The following is a 27,006-nucleotide window of genomic DNA, read 5'->3' on the forward strand; positions in this document are numbered from 1 at the left end:
GTGTGTGTGTGTGTGTGTGTGTGTGTGTGTGTGGCAAAATCAGACACTGTGACCCCAGAAACAGCTGCTGGAGAAGACGGTCAAGAGCTCAGAAGCCCTGAGGTCTCTAGTCGCTGGGAGTGGCCAGAACCCATGCTCCCCTGGAGCCTCCAGCAGGAACCAGCCCCTGCCGACACGTTGACACGTTGATTGCCTCCTGTAGGTCCCATTTTGGGCAAGAACTGTAGGAGAGCACACGCACTTGTGTTGTTTTTTTTTTTTTAAATTTTTTTTTTCAACGTTTATTTATTTTTGGGACAGAGAGAGACAGAGCATGAACGGGGGAGGGGCAGAGAGAGAGGGAGACACAGAATCAGAAACAGGCTCCAGGCTCTGAGCCATCAGCCCAGAGCCTGACGCGGGGCTCGAACTCACAGACCGCGAGATCGTGACCTGGCTGAAGTCGGACGCTTAACCGACTGCGCCACCCAGGCGCCCCTCACTTGTGTTGTTTTAAGCCACGGAAAGCTTGTGGTAATTAGTGGCAGCGGCCACAGGAGACGAAAACACCAGACTTTAGATAGTTCTCTCGGCAAGTTCAGGGACTCCCCAGGGCATCGCAAAGGAGCGTGACAAGAATACGACCTGCCCCCACTGACCTAGGAATGACTGTAGGGCAGACTGGCCAAGGAGAGGCAGAGACCTCAGGTCCCCCAGAGAGGGTGCTTGGGACCTCCATCCTGACTCTCAGGCACTGACAGCGAGTGTCATCGGGTTCAACCTGCTCGTTTTACAGAGGAAGAAACTGAGGCTCCGAGAAGGGAAGTAATGAGCAAAATCAAATGTGATAGGGCTGATTTGGCCAAGGGGAATACATTCCTGAATTCCTAAGGCGGTGGTTGGGAAGGGCTCCAGGCAGAGGCTGACTGGGCTCTCACACCAGGGTGGGGAGCCCTGAGGAGGGGCGGGGCCTCCCCTCTGGCTGGGGGTGGGGGGTGGGTCTTGCCACCCTTGACCACCTTTTGCATTTGTCCGGGCCTCTTGCTGTCACAGCGCCTCAAAACCCACAAAACCCCCTTTTGTAATTTTCTTTTTTTTTCTTTTTTTTTTTTTTTAACGTTTATTTATTATTTTTGGGACAGAGAGAGACAGAGCATGAACGGGGGAGGGGCAGAGAGAGAGGGAGACACAGAATCGGAAACAGGCTCCAGGCTCTGAGCCATCAGCCCAGAGCCCGACGCGGGGCTCGAACTCACGGACCGCGAGATCGTGACCTGGCTGAAGTCGGACGCTTAACCGACTGCGCCACCCAGGCGCCCCTCCCTTTTGTAATTTTCAAAGTAGACATGGAGACCTGTTCCCATATTATACTGAGTAGGAATCGACAAAGGCTAGTGTGAAATGTCCTCCGAGATCCCATGGACTCAGGTTAGGGTATAACCGTCAACGGTCAGGGTATTGTTCCCCTTTATTGAGACAGTGGCCTCCAGATACGTGAGCTGCAGAAAAGCAATCCTGATATTCCAAGTTAGCGATAGTTGACCTCCAAGATAGTTCTACCATTCAAAATCCCAAATATCATTACGTTGTCAGTTAACAGGTGTTTAGAAGATATGAAGTTGAAAAGATTGTAGGGTTGAGGGGCGCCTGGGGAGCTCGGTGGGTTAAGCATCTGACTTTGGCTCAGGTCATGATCTCGTGGTTGGTGGGTTCAGGCCCTGCGTCAGGCTCTGAGCTGACATCTCAGAGCCTGGAGCCTGCTTGGGATTCTGTGTCTCCCTCTCTCTCCGCCCCTCCCCTGCTCATGCTCTGTCTCTTTCTTTCTGAAAAATAAATAAATATTAAAAAATTTTGTTAAAAAAAAGATTGTAGGGTGGAAACTAGACTTCTGCAGAACTTACGTTTATGGGAGGGAACCCCATCAGACGGGGCTAATTAGGGAGCCCTAGCAGAAGAAATTAATTCTTGTGATCTGTGCTATGCAAGTGGGAGCCTTCCTGTTGAAACTTACTCCAGCGTGTCCACGTTGGCTCTTGTATCTGAGAGAGTGGCTTGGCTTCAAGGCTGGAGTTTAAAAAGGTCCTAAAAGCCACAGACTTAAGAATTTCGAGCAAATTATCTTGCTTTGAGTTTGGATGCGTTTTTTTTTTTTTTTTTTTTAATAAAAAATATACATTTAATTACTTTTGGTTAAAAAGTACCGAAAAGTATCTGGGTGGTTCAGTCCGTTAAGTGTCCGACTTCAGCTCAGGTCATGATCTCACAGTTGGTGAGTTTGAGCCCCGCTTGGGGCTGTCAGCGCAGAGCCCTCTGTGGATCCTCTGTCCCCTGCTCTCTCTGCCCCTCCCCTGCTTGCACACATGCTGTTCTACTTGGAATGTGTTTGATTAGGAGCAAGGTGGAAATACGATATGTGTGTTAGCTGCCTGAGTTTTTAAATTTTGTCAACTGCTTCTTGTTAGTCTTTTTTTTTTTTTTTTATGGTAGAGTTCTTTATCGGAGTTCTAAATGGTAAGACTGCTTCGACAAAAAGGAAGAAAAAAGGGGAAGTGCTTAGCAGCAGAGAGCAATGAAAATATGTTAGAACTTAAGAACATTCGTTGCAAGGTTATTTCTCCATTCAGCAAACGTTAAGTGCCTGCTCCGTGCCAGGTGTCGCCCTAAATGCCACCCTAAATATAAAAACACTGAAAAGTTCTAGCCTATTCGTTTCTTCTCAGTATCCTTCACTACCCCGACATGCTAATGTTTCTTTTCTGTTTCCTTTCTTTTCTGTAAGGTTGTTTCATGACCTGCTCTCTTCCTGGAGCCCAGAACAGGACAGGCACTCGGTAAGTATTTATTGAACGGCCATTCCGTCCCGTCTGGGTAACTTTGACTCACTGGCTTCCCTGGGGATGGGTTTTGGCTGAAATTGGCTGGTACAATCAGCACAGGTTGGTAAGAAACACTCCCATTTCCTTAAAGTCCCGTCGTTTCATCAGAATGGTTTGGGAGTGAGCAAAACCAGCGCCACTTTGCCTCTGTAAAGGTATGTGAGCAGGTATTGCTTCTGTCTGGGGACAGTCACACTGTTTATGTAGGTGTGATGTCAACAGCCCTTGGGGTTGCCAGGTGTTACCCAAGCTAGCAATTAAGAGTGTGGTATCATCCTTCTCTGTGTAGGCAGCTGGCGCTCTGGGGTGTGGGCGGTGACACAAAGGGCTGGGTGGGAGCCGGGGCTGACAGTGAAGACAGAGGCTTGGATGGCAGGGGGAGGCTCTGAAGCCAGGAAAACCAGGAGGCTCTAGATGGTTCCAGAATGGGAGGAAGTCCGCCGTTCAGGTAGGTTGCTGGGGAAGAAATGGGGGCAGTTCCAAGAGATTCATGGCAATGTGGCAGGGTATCAGGTTCCATTAATGGTGGGGGGGAGGGTGAGGGAGGCTAAGCAAAGACTCTTCAAGCCTCAGTTTACCCCACCCCAGATAAGGACGAGGGCCCTTTCCCTCCAGGCACCAGAGCTGGACTCTGACAGGAAGGCCTGTTTCAACCTCAACCTGAATTGTCCTCTTTCTCACCTGCACGGGGCCACTTCTTAGCAAGCCAGCCCGGAGGCCTGCGGAGGGTGGGGGGCCCTGGAGACATGTGGTCCTCCAGCCGGAAGCAGGTGGCATTCTTAGACACAGTGGAAAGGGAAGGAGCAGCAAGGGCGTTGGGAACCTAAACCAGAGCAAAGTCATCATACCCAATCCCTGTCTTTCCGTGGATTCACAGACGCCTGGAGTTTGGAATTTAGGGGACAGAGATTCAGACAGCAGAGCTGAGGTTTGGAAGGCCCAGTGGCTTTGTGTGGTTGGCGAGCACTGTTTGTTCTAGAAGCTACTGAGGATGCAAGAAAGGCAACAAAGGAATTTCCTCTTGTCTTCAAGGTGGTGCAGGATTACCTCGGGCTCAGCTGTTGGGGCTCCAGGGTCAAGGACCAACCAGAAGGGAGCATTTTTGATATATATATATATTTTTTTAATTTTTTTTTTCAACGTTTATTTATTTTTGGGACAGAGAGAGACAGAGCATGAACGGGGGAGGGGCAGAGAGAGAGGGAGACACAGAATCGGAAACAGGCTCCAGGCTCTGAGCCATCAGCCCAGAGCCCGACGCGGGGCTCGAACTCCCGGACCGCGAGATCGTGACCTGGCTGAAGTCGGACGCTTAACCGACTGCGCCACCCAGGCGCCCCAGAAGGGAGCATTTTTGAATCAAACGTAAACTGGTTACCATCCCTTATCTTGAGGGAACTTATCTGGTTGAAGGCTGCGCATTCTGCAGACCCCTTAGCAGTCATGCAGCCAACCAATTTTTATTTATGTAAAACATTTTTAAAAATTAAGTTTATTTTGAAGGGGGGGGAGGGGCGCAAAGATCCCAAGCACAGGGGCGGGGCTCAAACTCACGAACCGTGAGATCATGACCTGAGCCGAAATCAAGAGTTGGACCAACCAACTGAACCACCCAGGCGCCCCTCCAACCAATATTTATTGAATGCCCCACTTTAGTAGGCCAGAAAGTAAGATAAACTTCTCTATTCAAGGCATTTGCATATATTATGACGTTTTTATTTTCATATCTCTGTTGCATTTTATATAGCAGCCCTTTATCTTTTTTTTTTTTTCAATGTTTATTTATTTTTGGGACAGAGAGAGACAGAGCATGAACGGGGGAGGGGCAGAGAGAGAGGGAGACACAGAATCAGAAACAGGCTCCAGGCTCTGAGCCATCTGCCCAGAGCCCGACGCGGGGCTTGAACTCACGGACCGCGAGATCGTGACCTGGCTGAAGTCGGACGCTTAACCGACTGCGCCACCCAGGCGCCCCATAGCAGCCCTTTATCTTAAGGGCCTTGACAATTTTATGGAGGAAGGCAATCAATCCTGTGACATCAAACCCTATATTCACTCAGGGACCAGCCCCTGCCACACCGCATCCTCCCACCCTGGGTATGTTTCTTCACAGCACCTGTCGTGATCTGACAGAAATAAATTTGTCTGCTTGCTTATTGTCTGTCTTCCCCATTAGAATAGAAACTCCGTGGGGGTGGGGGTGGGTGTGCTTTTTAGAGTGATGTGGTTGAATCCCCAAGGCCTAGAACAGAGCAAGCACTACACTCAGAGCTGATGAATGAAAGACTTGCCACCTTCTAGAAAGCTACTCCTCACCTTGAGTATCCAAGAGTATAATTTTTAAATAAAATCCCCTATTATTATTATGGTTATTCTTAATAACCATATTAAGGGGATTGTAGGTACTATAGGCTGGGTTTAAGATTTGGGCTACAGGGGCATGTGGGGGGCTCAGTCGGTTAAGCCTCCCACTTTGGCTCAGGTCATGATCTTGCCATTTCTGAGTTTGAGCCCCGCGTCGGGCTCTGTGCTGACAGCTCAGAGCCTGGAGCCTGCTTCCGATTCTGTGTCTCCCTCTCTCTCTCTGCCCCTCCCCTGCTCATGCTCTGTGTGTGTGTGTGTGTGTGTGTGTGTGTGTGTGTGTGTGTCTCTCTCTCTCTCAAATATAAATAAACATTAAAAAGTTAAAAAGAAGATTTGGGCTACAGAAAAGTCATAATTGCCCCCGACTTGGAGTCCAATTCCTTTGTAACCTGACATCACCTAAGTTGAGCCTTGTATACTAGTGAAGCTTTGTATAATGTATTTTCTTCTCAGAATTTGGGGCATTTTCCAGAATGTGCTGTCTGTCTTGCATTTGGAGTTATAGCCACCAAACTATTGATTCATTCTTTCACTTTAAAATTTTTTTTTTCAACGTTTATTTATTTTTTTAGGGACAGAGAGAGACAGAGCATGAACGGGGGAGGGGCAGAGAGAGAGGGAGACACAGAATCGGAAACAGGCTCCAGGCTCCGAGCCATCAGCCCAGAGCCTGACGCGGGGCTCGAACTCACGGACCGCGAGATCGTGACCTGGCTGAAGTCGGACGCTTAACCGACTGCGCCACCCAGGCGCCCCATTCTTTCACTTTTAATTAAAGCACATTGAATTGAGTGTTTGCTAAATGCCTGTTGCTGGGGGATAGTAGGACAATCAATATTGTCGCTGTGGCCGGTGAGCTTTGGTTCTTTGTGGGGAGCTCAGACACCTCTATGACCAAAAAGCTGTGTTCAGTAAGTCCCCTGCGAACTATGTGAGGTTTTACTTGAACTCAGAGGAAGGAGCATTCATTTTGGGGCTTTAGGTATTCAGGGAAGGCTTCTTGGAGGAGGTGGCACATGAATGAGACTTCCAAAGGCAGAGAGGAAGGTGGGCTGGCCAAGTCTAGAGAGCATCAGTCACATGCAGGGCAGTGGGAGTCAAATAAAAGCCCAGAGAGGGGTGCCTGGATGGCTCAGTCAGTTGAGCATCTGACTCTTGATTTCAGCTCGGGTCATGGAGTTGCGGTTTGTGGGATCAAGCCCCGTGTCACACTCTGTGCTGATAGTGTGGAGCCTGTTTGGGATTCTCTCTCCTCCCTCTGCTTCTCTTTCTCTCTCTCTCTCTCTCTCAAAATAAATAAAGGCTCAGAGAGGCAGGGAGCTGTTTGGGGGACATAGTGGAGGGTCTAGGTGAACTGTAGGAAGTCGACAGTAGAAGTGGGTTGGAGTTGCTTTGGGAAGGCCTTGTACTTGACCACAAAGGCAACAGGATGCTGAAACAAGCTTTGGAGGCAGTGGTGCTCTGTACACGGAGGGATTTTAGAAAGATGATTCTGATGGGCTGGAACAAGACGAAATTCAAGGGAGAGAAGTCTGGGAAGGGAGGGGGCAGAGACACAGGAGACTCTGCACTGGGGAGATCCAGGGAGAAAATAGTGGGAAAATGGATTTGAGGGAGTCTTTTGGGTTTGGTGCCCTCGAGAGTAAAACGGAGGCCGGGGAAGGGGATAATTAAGGGTGATTTGATGAGGCCTTTGTATCTTAGTAACCGGGAAAGTGAGGATGTCATTGGCAGAAACCTGAAACTCATTTTGAAAATTTCAGCTGGGGCCAAAGGAGGATGTGTTTTGGGGGTGTAGGCAGGAGGTAGAGGAGGTGGTGGGACATCTGGTGGATGTGTCCGGCAGGCCATTAGTAACCAGCTAGCCATCGGGAGTCCCTTGCCCAGCCTGGGTACGGAAAATACCGGCCACAAAAATATGGAGGGATTCACCTGAATCAAACCTTTGATTTTGAGGTGTCCGCTCACCTGATTCAACAAAGGGCTGCATATACCCCATCTTCTCAGAGTTTTCAAGGCAGGCCTGTGTGCACCGCGTCACCTTTGTGTGTGATGTGGCTGGAGTCCAGCACTCTCATTAGCTGGAGTTGACATTTGTGTCCTAAACCTCTCCTGAGGCAACTGGTCAACCCCCACTACCCCGCAGTGGAAATCAGCCTCTGTTTCCCGAGTCTCTGAGTGTGTGGGTGGCAGGGAAGGTGGGGGTGTTTGTGCAGCCTCTCAAGGACTGTGATATTGACCCCTTTAGCTCGATCCCAGAGGGACCTTGTACGGGGACCCATGCTTCAGCATCCCCCTACTTGATAGTTGACGAAGGTAGAGACTGGAACAACTTCGCTCATCTTTTTTACCTTCACAGAGCTGATTTTGTAACTTCGTTTGCTTTTAGAGGCTGCTTTCGGTCGTCGCTTCTTTATTTTCTCTAGATGGGCATACTGGAAGCAGGGAGTGGGGCAAAGGTCGTTGACCGCTCCCTGAGAGAAAGCTCAACAGCACAGAGGAAGGAGATCAGTAAAGGGCTTTGATATTACCGAGATCCCGGCCAGGCAAAGCCCATTCGTTAAGATGGGGCCCATGCACGAGTCCTGACAAACACCGGTGCAGGATCCAGACCGGGTAGGATGGGATGGTGGCCTGCAAGATGACGCCAACATTTTCTGTAGGGCCTGGCCTGCCATGAGGTGACTCAGTGTATTTCCTAGGACTTGGGCCAGGAGGCGGGGCCAAGAGTTGCAGACTTTATTTTTTCCTCTTGGGCTGGGACTGCTCTGTCTTGGCACTAGGTCCACAGGAAGGTCTGCCTGCTTAATTAGCTCTTTGCCTGTGACCTCATCGGTCAGAGCACAGCTTCAGCCAGGGAAGCAGAGCCCCAGACCCTGAGAGAGCTTCCGCAGTGTCCCAGGTCACTGGGCTTGGACAAAGACCTGCTTGGGTTTAAACTCTACTTTAAACCCTCAGTTTTGCAGCATACACACTCAAGGTAATAATTCCAGCCTCACAAGCTGCTTGGGTGGACGGAGGGAGGGATTTGATGGAAAGCACTTAGCACAGTGCTTTAGCCCAATAAACAGCAGTTATTATTAATAGACCCCCTAGTTGAGTGGCTGTGTAATCGGGGTAACAGTGTGGTTTCTGGAATTAAACAATCCAGATCAGTTGGGTTTGGATCTCGAGTCCTCTTTTTTTTTTCCTAGTTGACTGACCTTGGGCAACTTTGCTTTTGCTGAGTCTCTGTTTCCTCATTTGTAAAGTGGGAATACTAACAGTACCTATGTCGCAGGGTCATTGTGAGGAGTATGCAAATCAACATTTTGCATAATTATCAGTATACACACATGGCACAATGAAGGTGAACGACTCTTACAGCCAATACCATGATCTTTCAACCCTGAAGCTTTCCGAGCCTAGCTCAAGGTACCATCCTTAACCCATTGATCTCTTCTCCAATATTTATTATTTGGACACCTCTTACAATCCATTTTGCATTGTTCCAGTGTATGTCCATTTCCCCCCAAAACACAGCTGGACTTCCCAGACTCACCTTGCCTTTGCCTTGAGGCCTTTCACATCATTATTGTGTCCAAAAAGCCCAAGGATCCTATCCCAGCAGTACTGACATCAGAGAGATAATTACACTGCACATTATACAGTAAAGGTTCCTAGAGTTGTTTTCGAAACAGCTCTGTTCAAGTTTCCACTCCCCAAGCGGTTGCTCATCCTCATTTCCCCCCTTTCTGAGCTGAGTGCCCCCCTCAACCCTCTTCCCTCGCGAGTCCCCTAGGATTCCATTCTTCAGGGGCTCCAGAGGCATAAACACACAAACAAAACGACGCTTAGACACGTAAAATATATGTGGATATATTTGTATTCCCCTCAAAGAATCCATTCATTTATTTAGCAAGTGTATTTGAGTGCCCACTCTGTCTGGGACCAAGCCACCTGTTGGGATGAGAAAGACAGGAGGGTCTAGTTCTCCTGGAACTTCACAATCTGCCGGAGGAAGACAAGCACGGGTGTACAATTTCGGGGTGGGGGGTGGGGAGTGCCGTAAAAAGTACACAGGTCTTAGTGGGAAGGACGACGAGAATACCCCTGTTAATCTGCTAGGTGGTCGGGGGTCGGCGGGTGGGGTCGGTGGTGAAATCTGAGCCGAGAGGCACCTTACAAATGAGCGCTCTGAAACACAAGATACTTGAAGGACCTCGGTAGCTGAAAGGCCGGGAGGCAGGAAGGTCTCACCCCTGCGGGCGTCACTTCCCCGAACCTCACCATGTTCTCGGGGGAACCGCGGCGCGCGGCGTCACCTGCGCGGAGGCCCTCTTCCCCCCGCCCCCACCAGCCTGACGTCAGCGCGCCCGGCCCGGCCCGCCCCCTCCTCGTGACGCCGTCCCCGCCGCAGCCCCGCCCCGGTCGTCCGCGCCCTGGCGCGCATGCTCCGGGCCCCGCCCCGTGCGTCACAGAATGGCCTCGGCCCGCCGGGCGGCCCCTGACGTGTCGGGGAGGAGCCGGGCGCCGAGGTGCGCGGAGTGGAGCTCTGGGCTGCGGAGGGGAGCGGAGCTGAGCGGCTGGGCGGGCCTGGCCAGGCCAGCGGAGCGGAGACGTCGGTCGAGCGGCGGCGAACATGCGCTTTTGACACATTGGAGGTGAGCCGGCGGTGCGGGGCCGCTCCCGAGGGGGCCGGGCCGGGTGGCGGCGGCGGCGCCGAGGCCTGTCCCCTGGGGTGGGGGTGTGGGGGGGAAGCCTGCCCGGCCCACGGGCCGGCTGTGAGGCCCCGCCGGGCCGGGCCCGGGCTCTGGGGGCGGCCAGTCCGGGGTAACTGTTCCAACCGCTCCAACTGCCCCCCTGCCCGTCCTGGTCCGAGGTGCGGCCCCCCGAGGGCGGCCTGTGGGGCTGGGGTGAGGGGTGCGCGGACGCAGGCCGGGACGTGGCACCGGGGCCGGGGCGCTGGTGGCGCTAGGAGTGGTCGGGTCGGAGGTGGCAGCGGCGCGCCCAGTCTCCCCTCACCGCGCCCCCCCCCCCCCCCCCAGGTCCCTTCGTCCTGGAGGGCTGTGCGCTCGGATTCCCAGCTCGCGTGGCCTCTCCCCGCTGGGGGCGACAGCGGAAGCAGCCCACGTCGGGCTCGGGTGACACTGCCGTGACTCCTCGCCCCTCCCGGAGTTGGGAAAAGTGTCTGGGTTGCTTGTGCTCGCCCCCCCCCCCCTTTTTTTTGGTGGTTAGCAACAAAGTAACCTTTTAAGTTTTGCCAAGCAAGTGAGGGTTCTTTGAGCGCTGGTGATTAAATCCCAGTTCCGTAGCGCCCTGACGCATTTCAGAACCCTCGTTGCTGCCCGTTTGGAACCTCATCGCCCAGTCGTTGTTGTGCCTGATTCTGTTCTTGCCGGATAACAGAGAGCACCCCCGGCGGCCGAGGGGGGTCATTGAGCCCAGGTGGGGTGGAGGGCGGTAGGTGGTAAGTGATTTCTCCTGGGCTTTGGAGTCTACAAGTGGTGGAAGGCTTCGTGTGGATCAGAATTTACGTCTCTGGGCTCGGTCTCCCTTCCAAGTACTAACCAGGCCCGACCCTGCTTAGCTTCCGAAATCACACAGCGTGTTCAGGGTGGTATGGCCGTAGACACGTCTCTGGGCTCGGAATCACATTTGTGTGTGTGTGATTTTTATACCCTTCTCAACTAGAAAGCAGAGCAGAAAATCTGGCTTGTCTAAACTGTGCCGACAGCTAGGAGAAGGTGCATTCACCTGTTTTTTGTTTTTTGTTTTTTTTTGAGCACGTTTACCTGCTTGCTGCCCAGTCATAGAGAAGATTCTAACTCTGTCTGGAACGTTCGTGGGTTGTGCTGGCTAATCGTTTTGTATCCTCCACCTGTGAACCAGAGTAATTAGTGGCTTCGCTCAATCACGAAGTGCGGTAAAATGTAGCCTTAAGTTCGTGGGTTGGAGAGAACCAACGGAGAGCTGAGCAAGATCTCTCTTCCGAATTTTTACTAAAATTCACATCTACGACTGAGAGATTATAAGTAACAAGAGGAAAGTTGGGTTGGCCCTGGTTAGAGGTTGGCCCGGTCCAGGTGGCAGTGGCTGACTCTTCCGAAGCTGTTCTTTTTTCGGTTCTGTTTTGGTTTGTTAAATAAATGGAAGTTGGATAAGGGACATTCAGAGTAAGTAGGAACCTCAGTAAAAACTTAGATCTTGCTTTCACGACATCTGCAAAACTTATTTTTATTCTCATTTTAAATCGCGCTAACATAAATGCAGTTACTGACGCTTAAAATTACTTCTGGCAGAAGTTCCTGACCACTTCGTGAGGTAGGAGAAGTTTGACAGGCCTGAAAGGGAGAGCATATTTATGATAAGCTTTGAAAAGTAAAACAAACAAAAACAACACACCAAAAACTGTAAATGTCACCTTTGGGAGAAGTACAAGATTTTGGTTAAAATGCATGCACATTACCTATAGTGAATTCCAAAAGAACTCTCTCAATCTCATTAAGTCCCTAATACAACTATTAACAAGATGACAACATCCCATGAAATGAATTTTCTTATTCCATTGCACAAAAAGTAGGTTCTCTGTAAGTACAGCATTTTGGACAGGCTGTTTCATACCCAGATGAGGTGATTTGTCAGTTACTAGATGTCCAAAGGTCACATACAGTATGATGTTGCCCCCATGTAAAAGTTGTCATACTTTTGAGATCTGTACCCTGTCTGTGTGAGACACGGCATTGAGGGAAGATTTGGGTAGCAGGGGAGAGGACAAATTTATCAGCTTTGATTGCAGCTTCCTGAGATTATTGACGTGTCATTAATAGCTTTAAATTTTTTTTTTTTTTTTTAGCAGTGTAGTTTTCCATATTGGCTAACTCTGTATAGCCTTAGTATCTCCAGTTACATAGTTTCAAGTAACACAGTAAACACATCCTCCCGCTGTAACCTGAGGCAAACTGAACCGACTTCCTCTTTACAGCCCCTGAGAAGATCTTTTGAATATCGGCAGTGGTAGCAAGTGTTCGTCATTTGTAAAAATTCTGATTTTTGGAAAAGGTTATTTCTCGTGAATAAAATCAGAATGATAAAACTGGATAATACCAATCAGGAAGCAGTAAGAATGAGGTGTGACCACAAAGAAGTAACTGTTTTGTTTTTTTTAGTTTCTAATCTAGGTCTTCAAGGCTGTTCCAAAAGAAGTTTTAAAAATGTTTTCAGTAATGGTGGTTTCACCAGACTGTGTGTATACCTTCTGGAAGAGATTAACTTTTAAGGAATCATTTGTATGTTATAAATTCTGAAGCACATTTATTTTGTGGTCGTATTTCAAAGGTCCACTACTGAACAATTTTTTTTTATACAATTTAACAAAATTTATGCTACATTTACTATGTGCCAGGCCTAGTATTAAGTACTTTACACATATTAATTCACTTAATCTTCATAACAACCTTATTTTAGTTATGACCCCCATTGTACAGGTGAGGAACTGGGGGACTGTGGTTGAGTAACTTGCTCAAGGTCACCCAGTGAGTGAATAGAGGAGTCTGATTCAAACCCAGGCAGTTTGGCTCCGGGATCTGGGCTTTTAGCTACTATGCTGTGTTGTTTCTACCCCATGTTCCTGGGTTAAATGTTTTTAATTGGTTTGTTCCAGAAGAGGTGATGGTCACTTTAGTAAAAGGTTTCAGGTGTAGATTATACTGTTTCAGGGGCCAATAAGCACGTTGTAAAAGCAGCCTCTAATTGCAAAAATCGTAGTCAACATTCAGTTCAAATAAGAATCAAGAGAATAAGAGACGCATGTGTGAAGTAAAAACACATATTAATTTTGCTAGTGTTATTTGACACTGAACTAAGTAGTTGGACAAGGAGGACGCAAGAAATAGAGCTAGACGTTCAAGAAGTTTCTCAGGAAAGTCTATTTAAAACCTGAGTCACCAGAGAATACTGATGGAAACGTTGGTAGTTTTGTGAAGAATATGGCCCTATTTAAGAACCAAAAATCAGGGACAAATGGGTACTTTATAGCACACTCCCAAGTGTAAATAGTGAGATTCCTCAGGGAACACTACTAAGTGCCCTTCAAAGTCATAACCACATTCGGGTCTTAAGACCCGTGTAAATGGGCCGGGAACAACAGAACAGCCTCCCCCAGAGAAGTTTCAGATTTGGCAGTTTTAGATTAAAAACAACTGTAGAAGGATTGACTCCACATTAAAACACATTCAAAGAAATGTCAGTTTCCCAGGACGGCATCTGATGGTCATTATGAACTTCTGTAAGGACTCCAGCCCGTGGACCACACAGTCGACCCATAGCAATTGCTGTCTCGTAGCAGAGAGAGTACTGAAAACTTAAAAACATGTTGAAATTCTGAGGGGGCACCCATCACTCAATTTCAGAAAGGCGTGTATGTAATCTAGAGAAGGTCCAAAGCATGGCAGTGAATTTTGAAGGGACGAAGATGGCTGCCAAGTGAATATTAGCTACAAAGACCAGAAATACTTTGAGAAGAAGTATTATCCTCAAAGTCTACAAAATTAAGGCTTAAAAAATAATACAAACTTGTTCACCAAATCCTAGAACCTTACAAGGGAGCAACACACAGAAGTTACGGCAATTAAAACAAAAACAATTTTTTTTTAATGTTTGTTTATTTTTGAGAGAGAGAGAGAGGGAGACACAGTCCGATGCAGACTCCAGGCTCTGAGCTGTCAAGCACAGAGCCCTATGTGGGGCTCAAACCCACAAACTGAGGTCATGACCTGAGCTGAAGTCGAACACTCAACCAACTGAGCCACCCAGGCGCCCCTAAAGTTATGGCAAATTTAAGGGCAAAAATAGGAATTTCACTGATGGCTATAAAATATGGAACTTGTCTCATTTGCATAAAATAATGTAAATCAACAAATTAAACATTGTAGACTTGAAATCTTTTAAAATGTATATAAAGCTTAGGACTTTCTGGGGCGCCTGGGTGGCGCAGTCGGTTGAGCGTCCGACTTCAGCCAGGTCACGATCTCGCGGTCCGTGAGTTCGAGCCCCGCGTTAGGCTCTGGGCTGATGGCTCGGAGCCTGGAGCCTGTTTCCGATTCTGTGTCTCCCTCTCTCTCTGCCCCTCCCCCATTCATGCTCTGTCTCTCTCTGTCCCAAAAATAAATAAAAACGTTGAAAAAAAAAGGAAAAAAAAAATAAAGCTTAGGACTTTCTAACAGTGTGTTTCACTTCTCAGAAGTTTTTACTTTTTTTCTTTTTTAAAAAAGATGTGAAGTAATATCTATCCCCAGCATGGGGCTTGAACTCACAACCCTGAGATCTGAGAGTCACGTGCTCCCTTGACTGAGCCAGCCAGTGCTCCTACTTTTTCTCTTACAGACATAGGAGTGATGTGTGTTCATCACAACCTTACGTTTTTCCAGCTTCCCACTCAGATGGTCTGTTACCTGGGATTCCTCATTTTTTCTGGAGCCGTCCATCTGGCTGAGTTACTCCTTTGGCCTGATGGACTAGGCTTCATCTGGGGACCTCTCTTTGCAGTCCTACGTTGGAGCCACCGTTTCTTGTATCCTTTGCTGTCCAGCCTAGGTCTTGGTTCTCTCTCCCGTGGAACTGTCTCAGGAAGTGTGTGGGAAGTGACCCCCCTGAGATCTTAATGTGAGAAAAAAATTCTCTCATTGTCTGAATTTACCTGTTTCCCCTGTGTTCAGTAGGTCCTGGGGTTTTCTTATTCACACCGCTGGGTTTTCTCATTTGTCTGGTGGTTCTTGGTTGTCCATTTATATTTAAGACCAGAGGGCTGGATGGTGATCATTTTATTTATTTTTTATTTTTTTATTTAAAAAACATTTTTTAAAATGTTTATTCATTTTTGAAAGGCAGAGACAGAGCACAAGCAGGGGTGGGGCAGAGAGAGAGGGAGACACAGAATTCCAAGCAGGCTCCAGGCCCCCAGCTGTCAGCACAGAGCCTGACGCGGGGCTCGAACTCACAAGCGGGGAGATCATGACCTGAGCCGAAGCCGGACGCTCAACTGACTGGGCCACCCGGGCGCCCCTGGATAGTGATCATTTTATTTTAAAAAAAAATTTTTTTTTTCAACGTTTTTTATTTATTTTTGGGACAGAGAGAGACAGAGCATGAACGGGGGAGGGGCAGAGAGAGAGGGAGACACAGAATCGGAAACAGGCTCCAGGTTCCGAGCCATCAGCCCAGAGCCTGACGCGGGGCTCGAACTCACGAACCGCGAGATCGTGACCTGGCTGAAGTCGGACGCTTAACCGACTGCGCCACCCAGGCGCCCCATGGATAGTGATCATTTTAGATGGCAAGCTTGTGGTGGTGTCTCCAAAGCTGTCCCCTGTATGTCCCATAAGCTCCATATTCTTCGATGTGGAGCCTGTTTGGAGGCTTTTAAGTGACTACGAATATGGCTTGGCATGCATTGGACAGATTATTCTGTCTAGCCAAGAACGATAGGTTTTATAATCCCCATTTAATACATGGTAGAAATAAACTCACAAATCTTTTTACTTATGCCATTCCTGGAATAGGAATTTAGATATTAATAAAGGAAAGCATTACTTTGGAAAGTAAAGAGGGAATAACGAAAGAAAGGTTATAAATCAGTGTGAATATTTGTTGAATTTCTACTGTGTCGCATGTTTCTGGTGATGGAGGAGGGATTTATAAATGAGACACTGGTCCTGCCCTCAAGGAACTAGCTGGGAACCTTTCCTTTTTCTGCAGATGTTTATCGGAGCTAGAGCAGGTAGCAGCAAACTTTGCTTCTTGTGTTCCTCTGATCTTCATAACGTTTTGCAAAACCGTAATTTATTGGATTGTGTATTAAAAAAACGAATATTTGAATTGCACATTGGTATGTGGTTGCCATTGTTTAAGTGACCAGTGCATCTATCCAAAATTGAAGACCCGTGCCTGTGAGCTTCTGTAGGGCTGAATTCATAGATTTCAAATGTAACCCACATTTTTTGGGGCGTTTTGGGGAAAGACCTTACGTAGAGCATTCAGAGGACACAGTGATTGTTGCCTCATGTTTGGATGCTCGCTCTCGTGTGCTGAAGTTATATCTTCATCTGGCTTGTTAATATGAAATAGGTCCCTTCCCTCAGTGACTTAGGCAGGAACTCTCGAGAGTTATTGATAGCACATGGTGATGCCTTCAGGGACTTCAGATACTCTTTTGGGATACAGATACTTCTGGACTGGCCTCATCATTCACACCTCACTACATATTGTAGCTACAAATAAGATTGCCCCTACAACTGGGAAAATGGAGTGGGGATGGGGAGCTTTGATGAAGGGATAGGATTATAAAATTAATCAGTAATGTTTACTAGTCAGTACACCTACTTGAAGAAACCTTAAGTCAGCTAGTCCAAACTCTAATTAGATGAAAAAACGGTTAAGAGGGTAAGCATATCGCTTAAGGAGTTTAATGGCCGAATTGGAGCCCTGGAAGCCGGTCTCAGCAGGACTCCTCACTCCGTGCAGCTTACATTTTAATGTGCTGTTGGGCCATAAGGGCATCTCCAAGAGCAGGGTAACGCAGACAGAAGTGTGCCGTGGAGGAGTGATCGCATTAGAGGAGGGGGCACTTGGTGCACTCAATACTTCTCCAGTGCTCAACAATGTCTGACACGTAGCAGTTGCTCAGGAAACGCTAGAAAGCACTAAGTACTTTCTCTGAGCAAAGTATTGTGCTCGGTGCCATGAGAGAGGCGGAGTGTGTCAAGAATCCATCTGTTTTCAGAGAACTCTTAGGCTGATTGGTAATTTCAGATAATCGGGAGATTGACTAACATGTCCAAAGTAATACTGGGTGGTGTGGTTAGGAGAGGTTGGACTGAAACAGAACGCTGCAGTTGGCCTCAAACCAAGTGTGTGAAGTTATATGTTACTATTATTCCATGAGAAATCACTCTTGTACCTACCTGTCTGGTATACCCACCCTGAAGTTGGAGTTTCCTGTTTGTGACTTCTTGCTCAGCCTTTGTGAGTGGATCGTGCTCTGTGAACTCCTAAGTTCTCTGCAACCCCAAGTTTCTATTCATTTACTTCTAAAGCTGGTCTTCAGTTCTTGCTGCCCAGTATGGATTAGGTTGATCCAATTTTGGTTTAATTTAGTTAATATTATTGAGTATCTTGCTATTGTGCAGGCATTGTGTTGGGGTAGAAATAAGAACAGTGCACAGCCTGATGGTTTAAGCAAATGCATTACTGTGTGGTAAGTATATTCAGGGAAGCAAGTGTGGGGTATAATGGTAGACAGGAGTGTAGGGGATTTTAGTGCTGTCTGGGTGAGGATAGGAAAGGCTTTCTGGAAGGGATGGCAGCGAGGTTTGAAAGGACAAGGAGACCCTTTCCAAATGCACAAGGACGGGAGAGCCATTCCAGGTAGAGGAGCATCCAGATCTGAAACAGAATGTCATGTTAAGACAGTTTCGAACAGTATTGCTGGAATATAAAATGGGATACTTGGGAGGGGGTTGGTTGTAGGAGGTAAGACACTCTAGTTATGAATGTAGAGTGAGCCCAGTGACCTTGGTATTTCATTTTCTGGCCAGTTGGAGTTTTTAGATAGCCCACATGCAAAGTTAAGTGAATAGATCCCCCCCCCCCCGCCCCAAATGCTTTGGGTGAGCAACCAAGATTAGAGAACATTGAAGTTGGGGGATTAGTGAGCTTATGGAGGAAGCTTTGGACTTAAAAGAAGTGTAATAATAGTAAATTATTGAGAATGTGGTACCTGATTTCCTAGTATGGTCTCCTGGCGTGAAATGTCCCAGATAGGTCTTTTGAAGCAATTGTACCCCAGAGGGGGACATGCTATAGTAGCATCAGCTCGGGCAGTAAACTTGGTTCTGTCCCTCGATTCCCAGAAGATCAGCTGGCTGGAATGCAGCTGCCGGAGCCCGGTGTGCTGGACGATTCCGCGGGGCCAGTTCCTGTATAGCCTAGGGCTTTGACCCAAAGTGCCTCGTGTGCCTCTATACCAGAGCACATTGTTGATATACTCTCCTGACTTTATCCAGAACATTGGGGGTCCCTGAGGTTGGGCAGTAAGATGATTTGTGTGTCCGAGTTATAATAGTTAATCACCCTCAGGGTCTGTCATGTTTAACTCCCTCCAAAATGCTGTAGATTTCATGTTGTCCCAGATTTTCTACTTTTAGATTCCTATGTTCTCTATGGTTTTAAAAAATTAAAAAAAAATAGTTGTCAGTTATCTATCAATTTATTGTATGCTCTCTGCCCAGTGTGGGGCTTGAACTCATGACCCGAGATCGAGTTGCACACTCCACCGACTGAGTCAGCCAGGTGCCCCATTCTCTATTTAAAAGTTTGTCTTTAGGGGCGCCTGGGTGGCTCAGTGTGTTAAGCTTCAGACTATGGCTCAGGTCATGATCTCACGGTTCGTGAGCTCGAGCCCCACATTGGGCTCTGTGCTGACAGCTCGGAGCCTGGAGCTTGTTTCGGATTCTGTGTCTTCCTCTCTCTCTGCCCCTCCCCTGCTCTCAAAAAAAATAAATATTAAAAGTTTGTCTTTAATATTTCACAGGCTTTCTTGATCATGGATGGTGAAGATATACCAAATTTTTCAAGTTTAAAGGAGGAAACTGCTTATTGGAAGGAACTTTCCTTGAAGTATAAACAAAGGTAATGATATTGAAAAGCATCCTGAAACTAGGGGAAGGCGTTTGGAATACCAGTGCCAGTGTGTGCAGATATGTGTATATATTTTTTTTTTTTTAATTTTTTTTTTCAACGTTTATTTATTTTTGGGACAGAGAGAGACAGAGCATGAACGGGGGAGGGGCAGAGAGAGAGGGAGACACAGAATCGGAAACAGGCTCCAGGCTCTGAGCCATCAGCCCAGAGCCCGACGCGGGGCTCGAACTCACGGACCGCGAGATCGTGACCTGGCTGAAGTCGGACGCCCAACCGACTGCGCCACCCAGGCGCCCCTAGATATGTGTATATTTTAACATAAAGCTAAATTTAGAGTTTCGGGGTTGGGTTTGGGATTCTGGAAATAGAGCATTGCTTGTATTTACATAGTATAAAAATGCCATAAAATTTTATTCAAATTATTAAAACAGTAAGAAAACTTCATGTTTGTGATTTCTTCTGGTAGTTGACCTCCTTTTACATTTGGCCTGCTGTGTGTGTGCTGATTCTGTCTCATCCTTTGGTCTTTGGGAGATTCTGATAAGCTGTCTAGGGCTTCATACAGCTAGTTCTCTTCAGGCAAGTGCTGTCAGTGTTTGGAGCTAGCGAAGCTTTGGAGAGGGGAGGAGAGCTTTAATAGAAATGGAGTGTTTTAATAGAAATCTCAATTATTCTAATTAGTTGGGGAAGCCTTTTATATTAATAACCCTTTAAGCACCAAATTTGTCTTTAGATTTCTTTCTGGTTCTTTATCTTTTATTTTTAGAGAGAGAGAGAGAGAGAGCAGTGAGTGCAAGTGGGGGAGAGGGGCAGAGAGGGAGAGAGAGAGAATCTTAAGCAGGCTCCATGCTTATGAGGAGGTCGATGCAGGACTTGATCCCATGACCTTGGGATCATGACCTGAGCTGAAAAATAAGAGTCGGATACTCAACTGATGGAGCCACCCAAGTGCCCCTTAGATTTCTTTTTAAAATGCAACTTAACACACACACACTTCCCTACTTTGGTATATAAAGCTTGTTGAGCCTTATCAAACCTTTCATTACTATTTCATCGAAGCCAAGTAAATTATGCTGATGGATATAGGAGGGGTCTGTTTATGTCAGGGGCTCTGAATCTTTTTTTGTGTCATAGATGCCTTAATTGGCTGGGGAAACCTGTGGACCCCTTCTCAGAATAACGTGTTTTTGTTTGTTTTGTTTTAAATATTTATTTATTTTGAGAGAGAGGGAGTGAATCACAAGCAGGCTCCCTGCTTCAGCACAGATCTGATGCGGGGCTCAGAGATCATGACCTGAGCTGAAATTAAGTCAGATGCTTAACTGACAGAGTTACCCAGGCGCCCCAAAATAATGTTTTTCAGTACATACAATTAAATAATAAAATTACAAAGGAAACCAGTTGTATTGAAAAACACTTAACAGTACTTTGTGGCATAGTAATGTGTGTTTCTTTATTAATACCTTAAATAAGAAAGATCTAGGGGTGGGGCACCTGGGTGGCTCATTCAGGTTAAACATCTGACTTCGGCTGAGGTCATGATCTCATGGTTCATGAGTTCGAGCCCCGCATCAGGCCGTCTGCTGTCAATGTAGAGCCCACTATGGATCCCCTGTTCCCCAAGCTCTCTGTCCCTCCCCTGCTCATGCTCTCTCTCTTTTTCTCTCTCAAAAATAAACAAACATAAAAAAAAAAAAAAGATTCAGGGGTGAGTGTGTAAAATGTGAGTCCTTTTGGACCTTTTAAGTCACTTTCACTGAACCCTGAGCCTAGAATAAGTGATGTAAGACAGACTGTCTTTATCGCGTAGTATATTTTGTGGTAGCACCAGCGTTCGGGCACAGTCATTGACCTGACCTGCAGTCGTCTTCCCCGTGGACCCTGGGACTCCTCCTGTAACTCCTCTTTCCCACTCTGTCTGTGATCAGCTTCCAGGAAGCTCGGGATGAGCTAGTTGAATTCCAGGAGGGAAGCCGAGAATTAGAAGCAGAGCTGGAGGCACAGTTAGTACAGGCTGAACAGAGGAACAGAGACTTGCAGGCCGATAACCAGAGACTGAAGTATGAAGTCGAAGCACTAAAGGTAACTGTGGCAGCTTTACAAGCTGGTGTCGAATGCACTGGGCTGTGTTCACATGAGGGATACGGTTTTTGGGTGGAGCTTAAGAGCAGCAGGCAGAAAAAAAAAAAAGCCTTAAAGTGAGTTTTCGGAATAAACTTTTCTTTCATGGAACCAAGGGGAAGGTGGTTTGGGGTTTAGGAGTGCACTTAGAAACCCTGTAGCCGTCCGGTTTTTAGCGATCGTGTTCTCATGACACGTGGCCATTGTGTCATTTTCCAAAGCTGTCTGATTTGCTCAAGATTGCCTCATTTGGTGGCACTTTAAAATTATTTTGTATGAAATACACATTTATTCCATTATTCATAGCCTCTTTAGTTTTGAAGTTCAGTTGGGGTTAAAAAAAAATCCCTTTTTAAAAAGGGATTTCTAGGAGTTAAAGGATTAACCCCCTTTGTTGCTGTCCATCACCTGCCTTAGCCAAGTGCTTGAGGGTTTCTGTGCCCCTGGGCGTGGGGTGGGGTTATGGTTTGGGGAAGGGGGGGGACACAGGTGAGAGCTAGGGCAGTGGGGCTCTGGGTGGTGGTCTCCCTCTCTGTGCTCACCCGGGCTGCATTTAGCCTGAGAACCCAGAGTTCACCCCCCTCCCCAAGTGTGGGGTTGAGGCACTAGTTTCACAAAATAGTGAAATAACTTCTTTTCAGAGAGGTCATTATTAGATTTCTTTCTGGTTGACTCTCTAAATTTATGAGTTAAGGTGCTTGGAATGAATGTCTTTTTTTTTTTTTTTTTTTTTTTTTTAAATATTGTAAGGAGGAGAGGAGTACCATCACCTCAGATTGCGGGTAATTTCCTTGGATCCCTGCCCTCATAGTTTGGGTTACTTCCTTTGCTAAGGACAACTCTATATTAATCACACACACTTTCCTTCCTATACCCATGCCTTCAGGAGAAACTAGAACATCAGTATGCACAGAGCTACAAGCAGGTGTCGGTATTAGAAGATGATTTAAGTCAGACTCGGGCCATTAAGGAGCAGTTGCATAAGTATGTGAGAGAGCTGGAGCAGGCCAACGATGATCTGGAGCGAGCAAAGAGGTAAATGCATGCTGTGCACTTGGTTAGAACAAGCAGACTTGGCGAACAGGGTTGAAGATCTGTCAACTCTCAGCTCAGCCTGTCACCTAGATCTTGGTCCCAGAACGTTGCCTTCTGGTATTTCATCACATTGGTGCTAAATCGATCCTTCTCTCTCCAGATAATGCCCTTCCAGGGTTTTCTCCCTGTTTGTCCTTCTTCTGTCCTTCATTACCATTGTTGGTCCTGTTGGTGTTTTGTTTTGTTTTTTAAACACCTCTCCTTTACTCCTCTGTCTTTCCCTCTGTGTTCTTAGTGCTGCCACACTTTTGGCAGGCCCCACATCTTCTGCCTGAATTCTGTAGTGACTTCCTCACTGATCTGTCTTTACATCTTTACTCCTTCTCCTTCTCTTCAGTTTAAATGCTAACCTATGGATTTTCTCAGAATACTGCTTTCGTCACGATTCTGCCGCACGGCCTAGAGTGGCTTGCTGTTGTTACTGTTGCTGAGCTTTTCTGCAGTCTGTAACGAGTTGTTTCTGAACCATTCCAAACTTGATTCCTGTTACTTACAATTACTGTCTGGTAGTTCTTTCCTTAATGTCTGAGTGACTCCTACATGCCTGGCTTGATGCTAGAGCTGAGGATGACAGAGGTAAGCTAGCCGCTGCCCTCGGGTGGGACCGATGTGGACCTTTGACACGGTCAGTACTCGAGCGAAGAGAGTGTCCAAGCGGCTCCAGGGCACAGAGGCGGCGGCTGCTGGCGTACCGTGGGGGAGCAGGGCTGGGGGAAGCCTTCGCTGGCACTGAAGCTGGAGTCCGCGAGGAGGGAAGAGGCCAGCCAGGGGAAGAGAGAGGTATAAAGGCAGAGAGGCAGGAAGGCTCAGGAGGTGGGAATATCTCACTTTGGTTGACGTGTGTGGAGACAGTGTGGTTGCGCAACATGAGATTGAAAGTGGTTGGGGCCAGATTGGGAAGAACCTCGTGTGCTCTTTGAAAGCTGTTCTAGAGGCAATGAGGGCCTCGTGAAGAATTTTTTAAACAAAGGAGGGACACCAGACTTTGATGGGATAGGACTGAGGAACTGGAAGTAGGGAGGAAGACCCTTGAGGAGTAGTCCAGGTGATGGATGAGGAATTAAGCCAGGGGCAGAAGGTTGGGGGAGAGCGAGTGGAGTCGAGAGACATTTTGACAGCCGATAGGACTCGATAAAATTGGCCACAGGCATTAAGAGTTCTAACTTGAGGTTAGGGAATTTTATTTCTGTAGCAGGCTGCACGCAGTGGGCAGGGGGCACGTAGTAGGTGCGTGTTAATGTCTGTTGAATAAATGAGCACGACGAGAAATGCAGGAAGAAGAGACGGAAGGGAGTAAATGGAGCGGGACCTGGGACTTGGTGTTTTAAACGCATTTTTAATTCTTTTTTTTTTTTTTTTTAAATTTTTTTTTTTTTTTTTTTCAACGTTTATTTATTTTTGGGACAGAGAGAGACAGAGCATGAACGGGGGAGGGGCAGAGAGAGAGGGAGACACAGAATCGGAAACAGGCTCCAGGCTCTGAGCCATCAGCCCAGAGCCTGACGCGGGGCTCGAACTCACGGACCGCGAGATCGTGACCTGGCTGAAGTCGGACGCTTAACCGACTGCGCCACCCAGGCGCCCCAGCATTTTTAATTCTTAATGTACTCTAAAATTGTTGGAAAGTCTTCTTGGAAATGTGTCAACTTGGTTGTTGTGTTTACAATCCAGCGGGGAGATAAAGTGTGTAATAGGTGGCCTTCCTTTAAGGAACCGTAAGGAATTTCGGTGGGCATTTAAGAGAATACATTGAATGGCCCAAACTAGCCACAGAGATACTAAGTGCCACCAGAGGTCACAAGGGGGTGGAGACCATTCTCTTTCAACTGGGCCAGGCTTTCTAGGTCAGGAAATGGCATGAGCTAAACGGACAGTTTCCTTTTGTATTAGCTGTTTGCACGCTATTTATTTAATTCATGGACTCCCAATTTTTTTTTTCTTCTTTTTAGAGCAACAATAGTGTCACTGGAAGACTTTGAACAAAGGCTAAATCAGGCCATTGAACGAAATGCATTTTTAGAAAGTGAACTTGATGAAAAGGAATCTTTGTTAGTCTCTGTACAGCGGTTAAAGGATGAAGCCAGAGGTAAACCTAAAACTTGAAGAACACCCTCTACCCCACTGTCCCTAAGCCCTGGTTCTAAGCCAGCTCCAGGAGCAAGGTTGAAGGCCGTGTGCACGATCCTTTTGTCAGGCACTGTGCTGCTTTCAGTCTCTCAGCACCTCCATCATCAACTCGAAGAAGTAGGTAGTAGTATCCCCCTTTTACAGGTCAGAAAACTGAGCAGAGAGAGGTGGAGTTGTGTCCAAAGTCTTAGAGCTTTTCAGTGGGGATTCAAACCCTGGTCTGTTTTCCAGAACCTCAACCGCTACCACTGTGTGTGTCCTGCTTAGTTTCTTTGGGCCTTCTCCTGTGTTACACACATAATAACACTGCGTGTGTGCACATATGATAAAAAAGAGACTGCTTTCTTTATAATCTGCATTCTACCATGTATTAAACAAAAGACGGAGGGAGGGAGAATTTTAAAAGGAAAGTATGTATTCACTATATGCTTGTACAGCAGTGTAACTCCCCGGCCCCCTGCCCCCAGGCCCTGGCAACACCGTTCTTCCTTCTGTGTCTGTGAATCTGACTCTTCTAGGAACCTCACAGAGGTGGGGCCATACGGTATTTGTCCTTTTGTGACTGGCTTGTTTCCATTCCGCATAACGTCCTCAAGGCTCATCCCTGTAGTGGCACGTGTCAGAATTTCCTTCCGTTTTAAGTCTGCATAAGACCCTTTTATATGCACAGATCACATTTTGTCTATCCATTTATCCACGGATAGACATTTGGGTATATACCCAGGAATGGGATAACTTTGTATACTTCTTTTTTTTTTTTTTTTTTAACGTCAGTGTTCTGTAGGTCAGTTGAATAACTGGAAAAGGAAATGTTAATTTGGGCTTAAAAATTCTAGATTTGAAAGCAAGAAAAAAAACTGCGACTGTTTTGAATGCTTCCTTTCTATAACAAAATACTGCATTTGGTAATTAATAAACCATACCAACCCACTTAAAATTCTAAAAGTGTACTTCATTGATTTTGCAGTAATCCCAAAAGAACAGAATAAAAGCAAATGAGTTGAAAAGAGCATTTATTTTTGTGTCCTGTAGGTTCAGTGTGAGTTTTGGTTTGGCCTCCATCCTGTTTCTTTTTGCACGTGAGCATAGTTCGCTGTCCTCTTAGGTTGTAGCATTTGTATTGGCTTTTTTTTTCCTTTTTCTTTTTTTTAAATGTTTATTTTTGAGGGGCACTTGGGTGGCTCAGTCAGTTGAGCATCCGACTTCGGCTCAGGTCATGATCTCACGGTTTGTGAGTTCGAGCCCTGCATCGGGCTCTGTGCTGACACCTCAGAGCCTGGAGCCCACTTCGGATTCTGTATCTCCGTCTCTCTCTGCCCCTCCTTTGCTTGTACTCAGTCTCTCTCTTTCCCTCTCAAAAATAAATAAACATTAAGAAAAATTAAGAAAAAATGTTTATTTTTGAGAGAGGGAGAGAGAGAGAGACAGTGTGAGTGGGAGAGGAGCAGAGAGGGAGACACAGAATCCGAAGCAGGCGCCAGGCTCCGAGCTGTCAGCACAGAGCCCGACGTGGGGCTCGAACTCATGAACTGATCGGCTCGAGACCACGACCTGAGCCACAGTCAGACTCTCAACCGACTGAGCCCTCCCAAGCGCCGCAACGTGTTTTAGTTCTAAAAGATCATTTAGACGGTAGGGTTGTCATTTTTATACCCCAAGAAATAAAAAGCATTAAATAGGAAACTCGTTTTTGGGAAATAGTCATTCAGGAGGAATGTCTTTACGGCTTTTCAGATGTGACTTTGCTGGGTGTGTCTGCGTCCTCGAGTGAGTGTTATTCCCTGTGCCACATTTTGCAGATTTAAGACAAGAACTGGCAGTCCGGGAGAGACAGCAGGAAGTCACCAGGAAGTCGGCGCCCAGCTCTCCGACCCTGGACTGTGAAAAGATGGACTCTGCCGTGCAGGCGTCGCTTTCTTTGCCAGCTACTCCCGTTGGCAAAGGGACGGAAAACAGCTTTCCTTCACCCAAAGGTTTGTGCTGTCTTTTCTCTCTGCACCTGTGGTGGATTAGCGATGGAAGCAGGGGTCGCCATGGGGTGAGCAATGATTTCAGTTTAGAAGTGGGTGAAGTCAAGCACTCTGTGGAGCAGAGGAAGAGGTTGGTTTCCCAGGCGGCTGCTGCACAGGGCAGTGGTGCCTGCGTGTACGATAAAAGCAGCTCAATGCATTGAGTCTTTAAGAAGTTGCAGGTTTTTCAAAGCAACGTTGAGTTTTTGATGGTAGCAGGAATACAGGTTCATGTTGAAAAGTTGAAAAAAAAAGACCCACTGCAGTCTAACCGGTGCAAGGCAGCTATTGGTTTTTTTTTCAACATAATTTTATTTTTTTAAATTTGCATCCAAGTTAGCATATGGTGCAACAATGATTTCAGGAGTAGATTCCTTGATGCCCCTCCCCCATTTAGCCCATCCCCCTTCCCACACCCTCCAGTAACCCTCAGTTCTCCATATTTATGAGTCTCTTCTGTTTTGTCCCCTCCCTGTTTTTATATTATTTTTGCTTCCCTTCCCTGTGGTCATCAGTTCTGTGTCTTAAAGTCCTCATGTGAGTGAAGTCCTATGATTTTTGTCTTTCTCTGATTTCACCTAGCATAATACCCTCCAGTTCCATCCACGTAGTTGCAAATGGCAAGATTTCATTCTTTTTGATTGCCGAATAATACGCCATTGTGTATGTGTGTGTGTGCGTGTGTGTATATACATATATATATATATATATATATGTATATACACATCTTTATCCATTCATCCATCGATGGACATTTG

The 27,006-nt window shown here is 46.9% G+C and overlaps 1 protein-coding gene across 5 annotated transcripts in view; it reads left to right on the forward strand.

The window, feature by feature from the left end:
* Positions 1 to 27,006, forward strand: part of NDEL1 (nudE neurodevelopment protein 1 like 1) — a 100,974-nt gene that overhangs the window by 15,030 nt on the left and 58,938 nt on the right. For 3 of the 5 annotated variants that reach the window (XM_086685985.1, XM_086685984.1, XM_086685986.1), the window contains 6 exons: positions 2,759 to 2,810; positions 18,787 to 18,884; positions 20,825 to 20,978; positions 21,904 to 22,052; positions 24,062 to 24,198; positions 26,039 to 26,212. In XM_086685985.1, the coding sequence (XP_086542111.1) occupies positions 18,799 to 18,884; positions 20,825 to 20,978; positions 21,904 to 22,052; positions 24,062 to 24,198; positions 26,039 to 26,212 (700 nt within the window). In that variant the 5' untranslated portion in view covers positions 2,759 to 2,810; positions 18,787 to 18,798. Of the gene's footprint in view, positions 1 to 2,758; positions 2,811 to 3,183; positions 3,304 to 9,677; positions 9,863 to 18,786; positions 18,885 to 20,824; positions 20,979 to 21,903; positions 22,053 to 24,061; positions 24,199 to 26,038; positions 26,213 to 27,006 lie in introns of those variants that run through there. The other 2 variants (XM_086685983.1, XM_086685982.1) reach the window with 2 other exon arrangements.

This window comes from Puma concolor, chromosome E1, assembly GCF_028749965.1.
Source record: "Puma concolor isolate L17-30 chromosome E1, mPumCon1.1.hap2, whole genome shotgun sequence".
In the NCBI taxonomy this organism is placed as follows: Eukaryota; Metazoa; Chordata; class Mammalia; order Carnivora; family Felidae; genus Puma; species Puma concolor.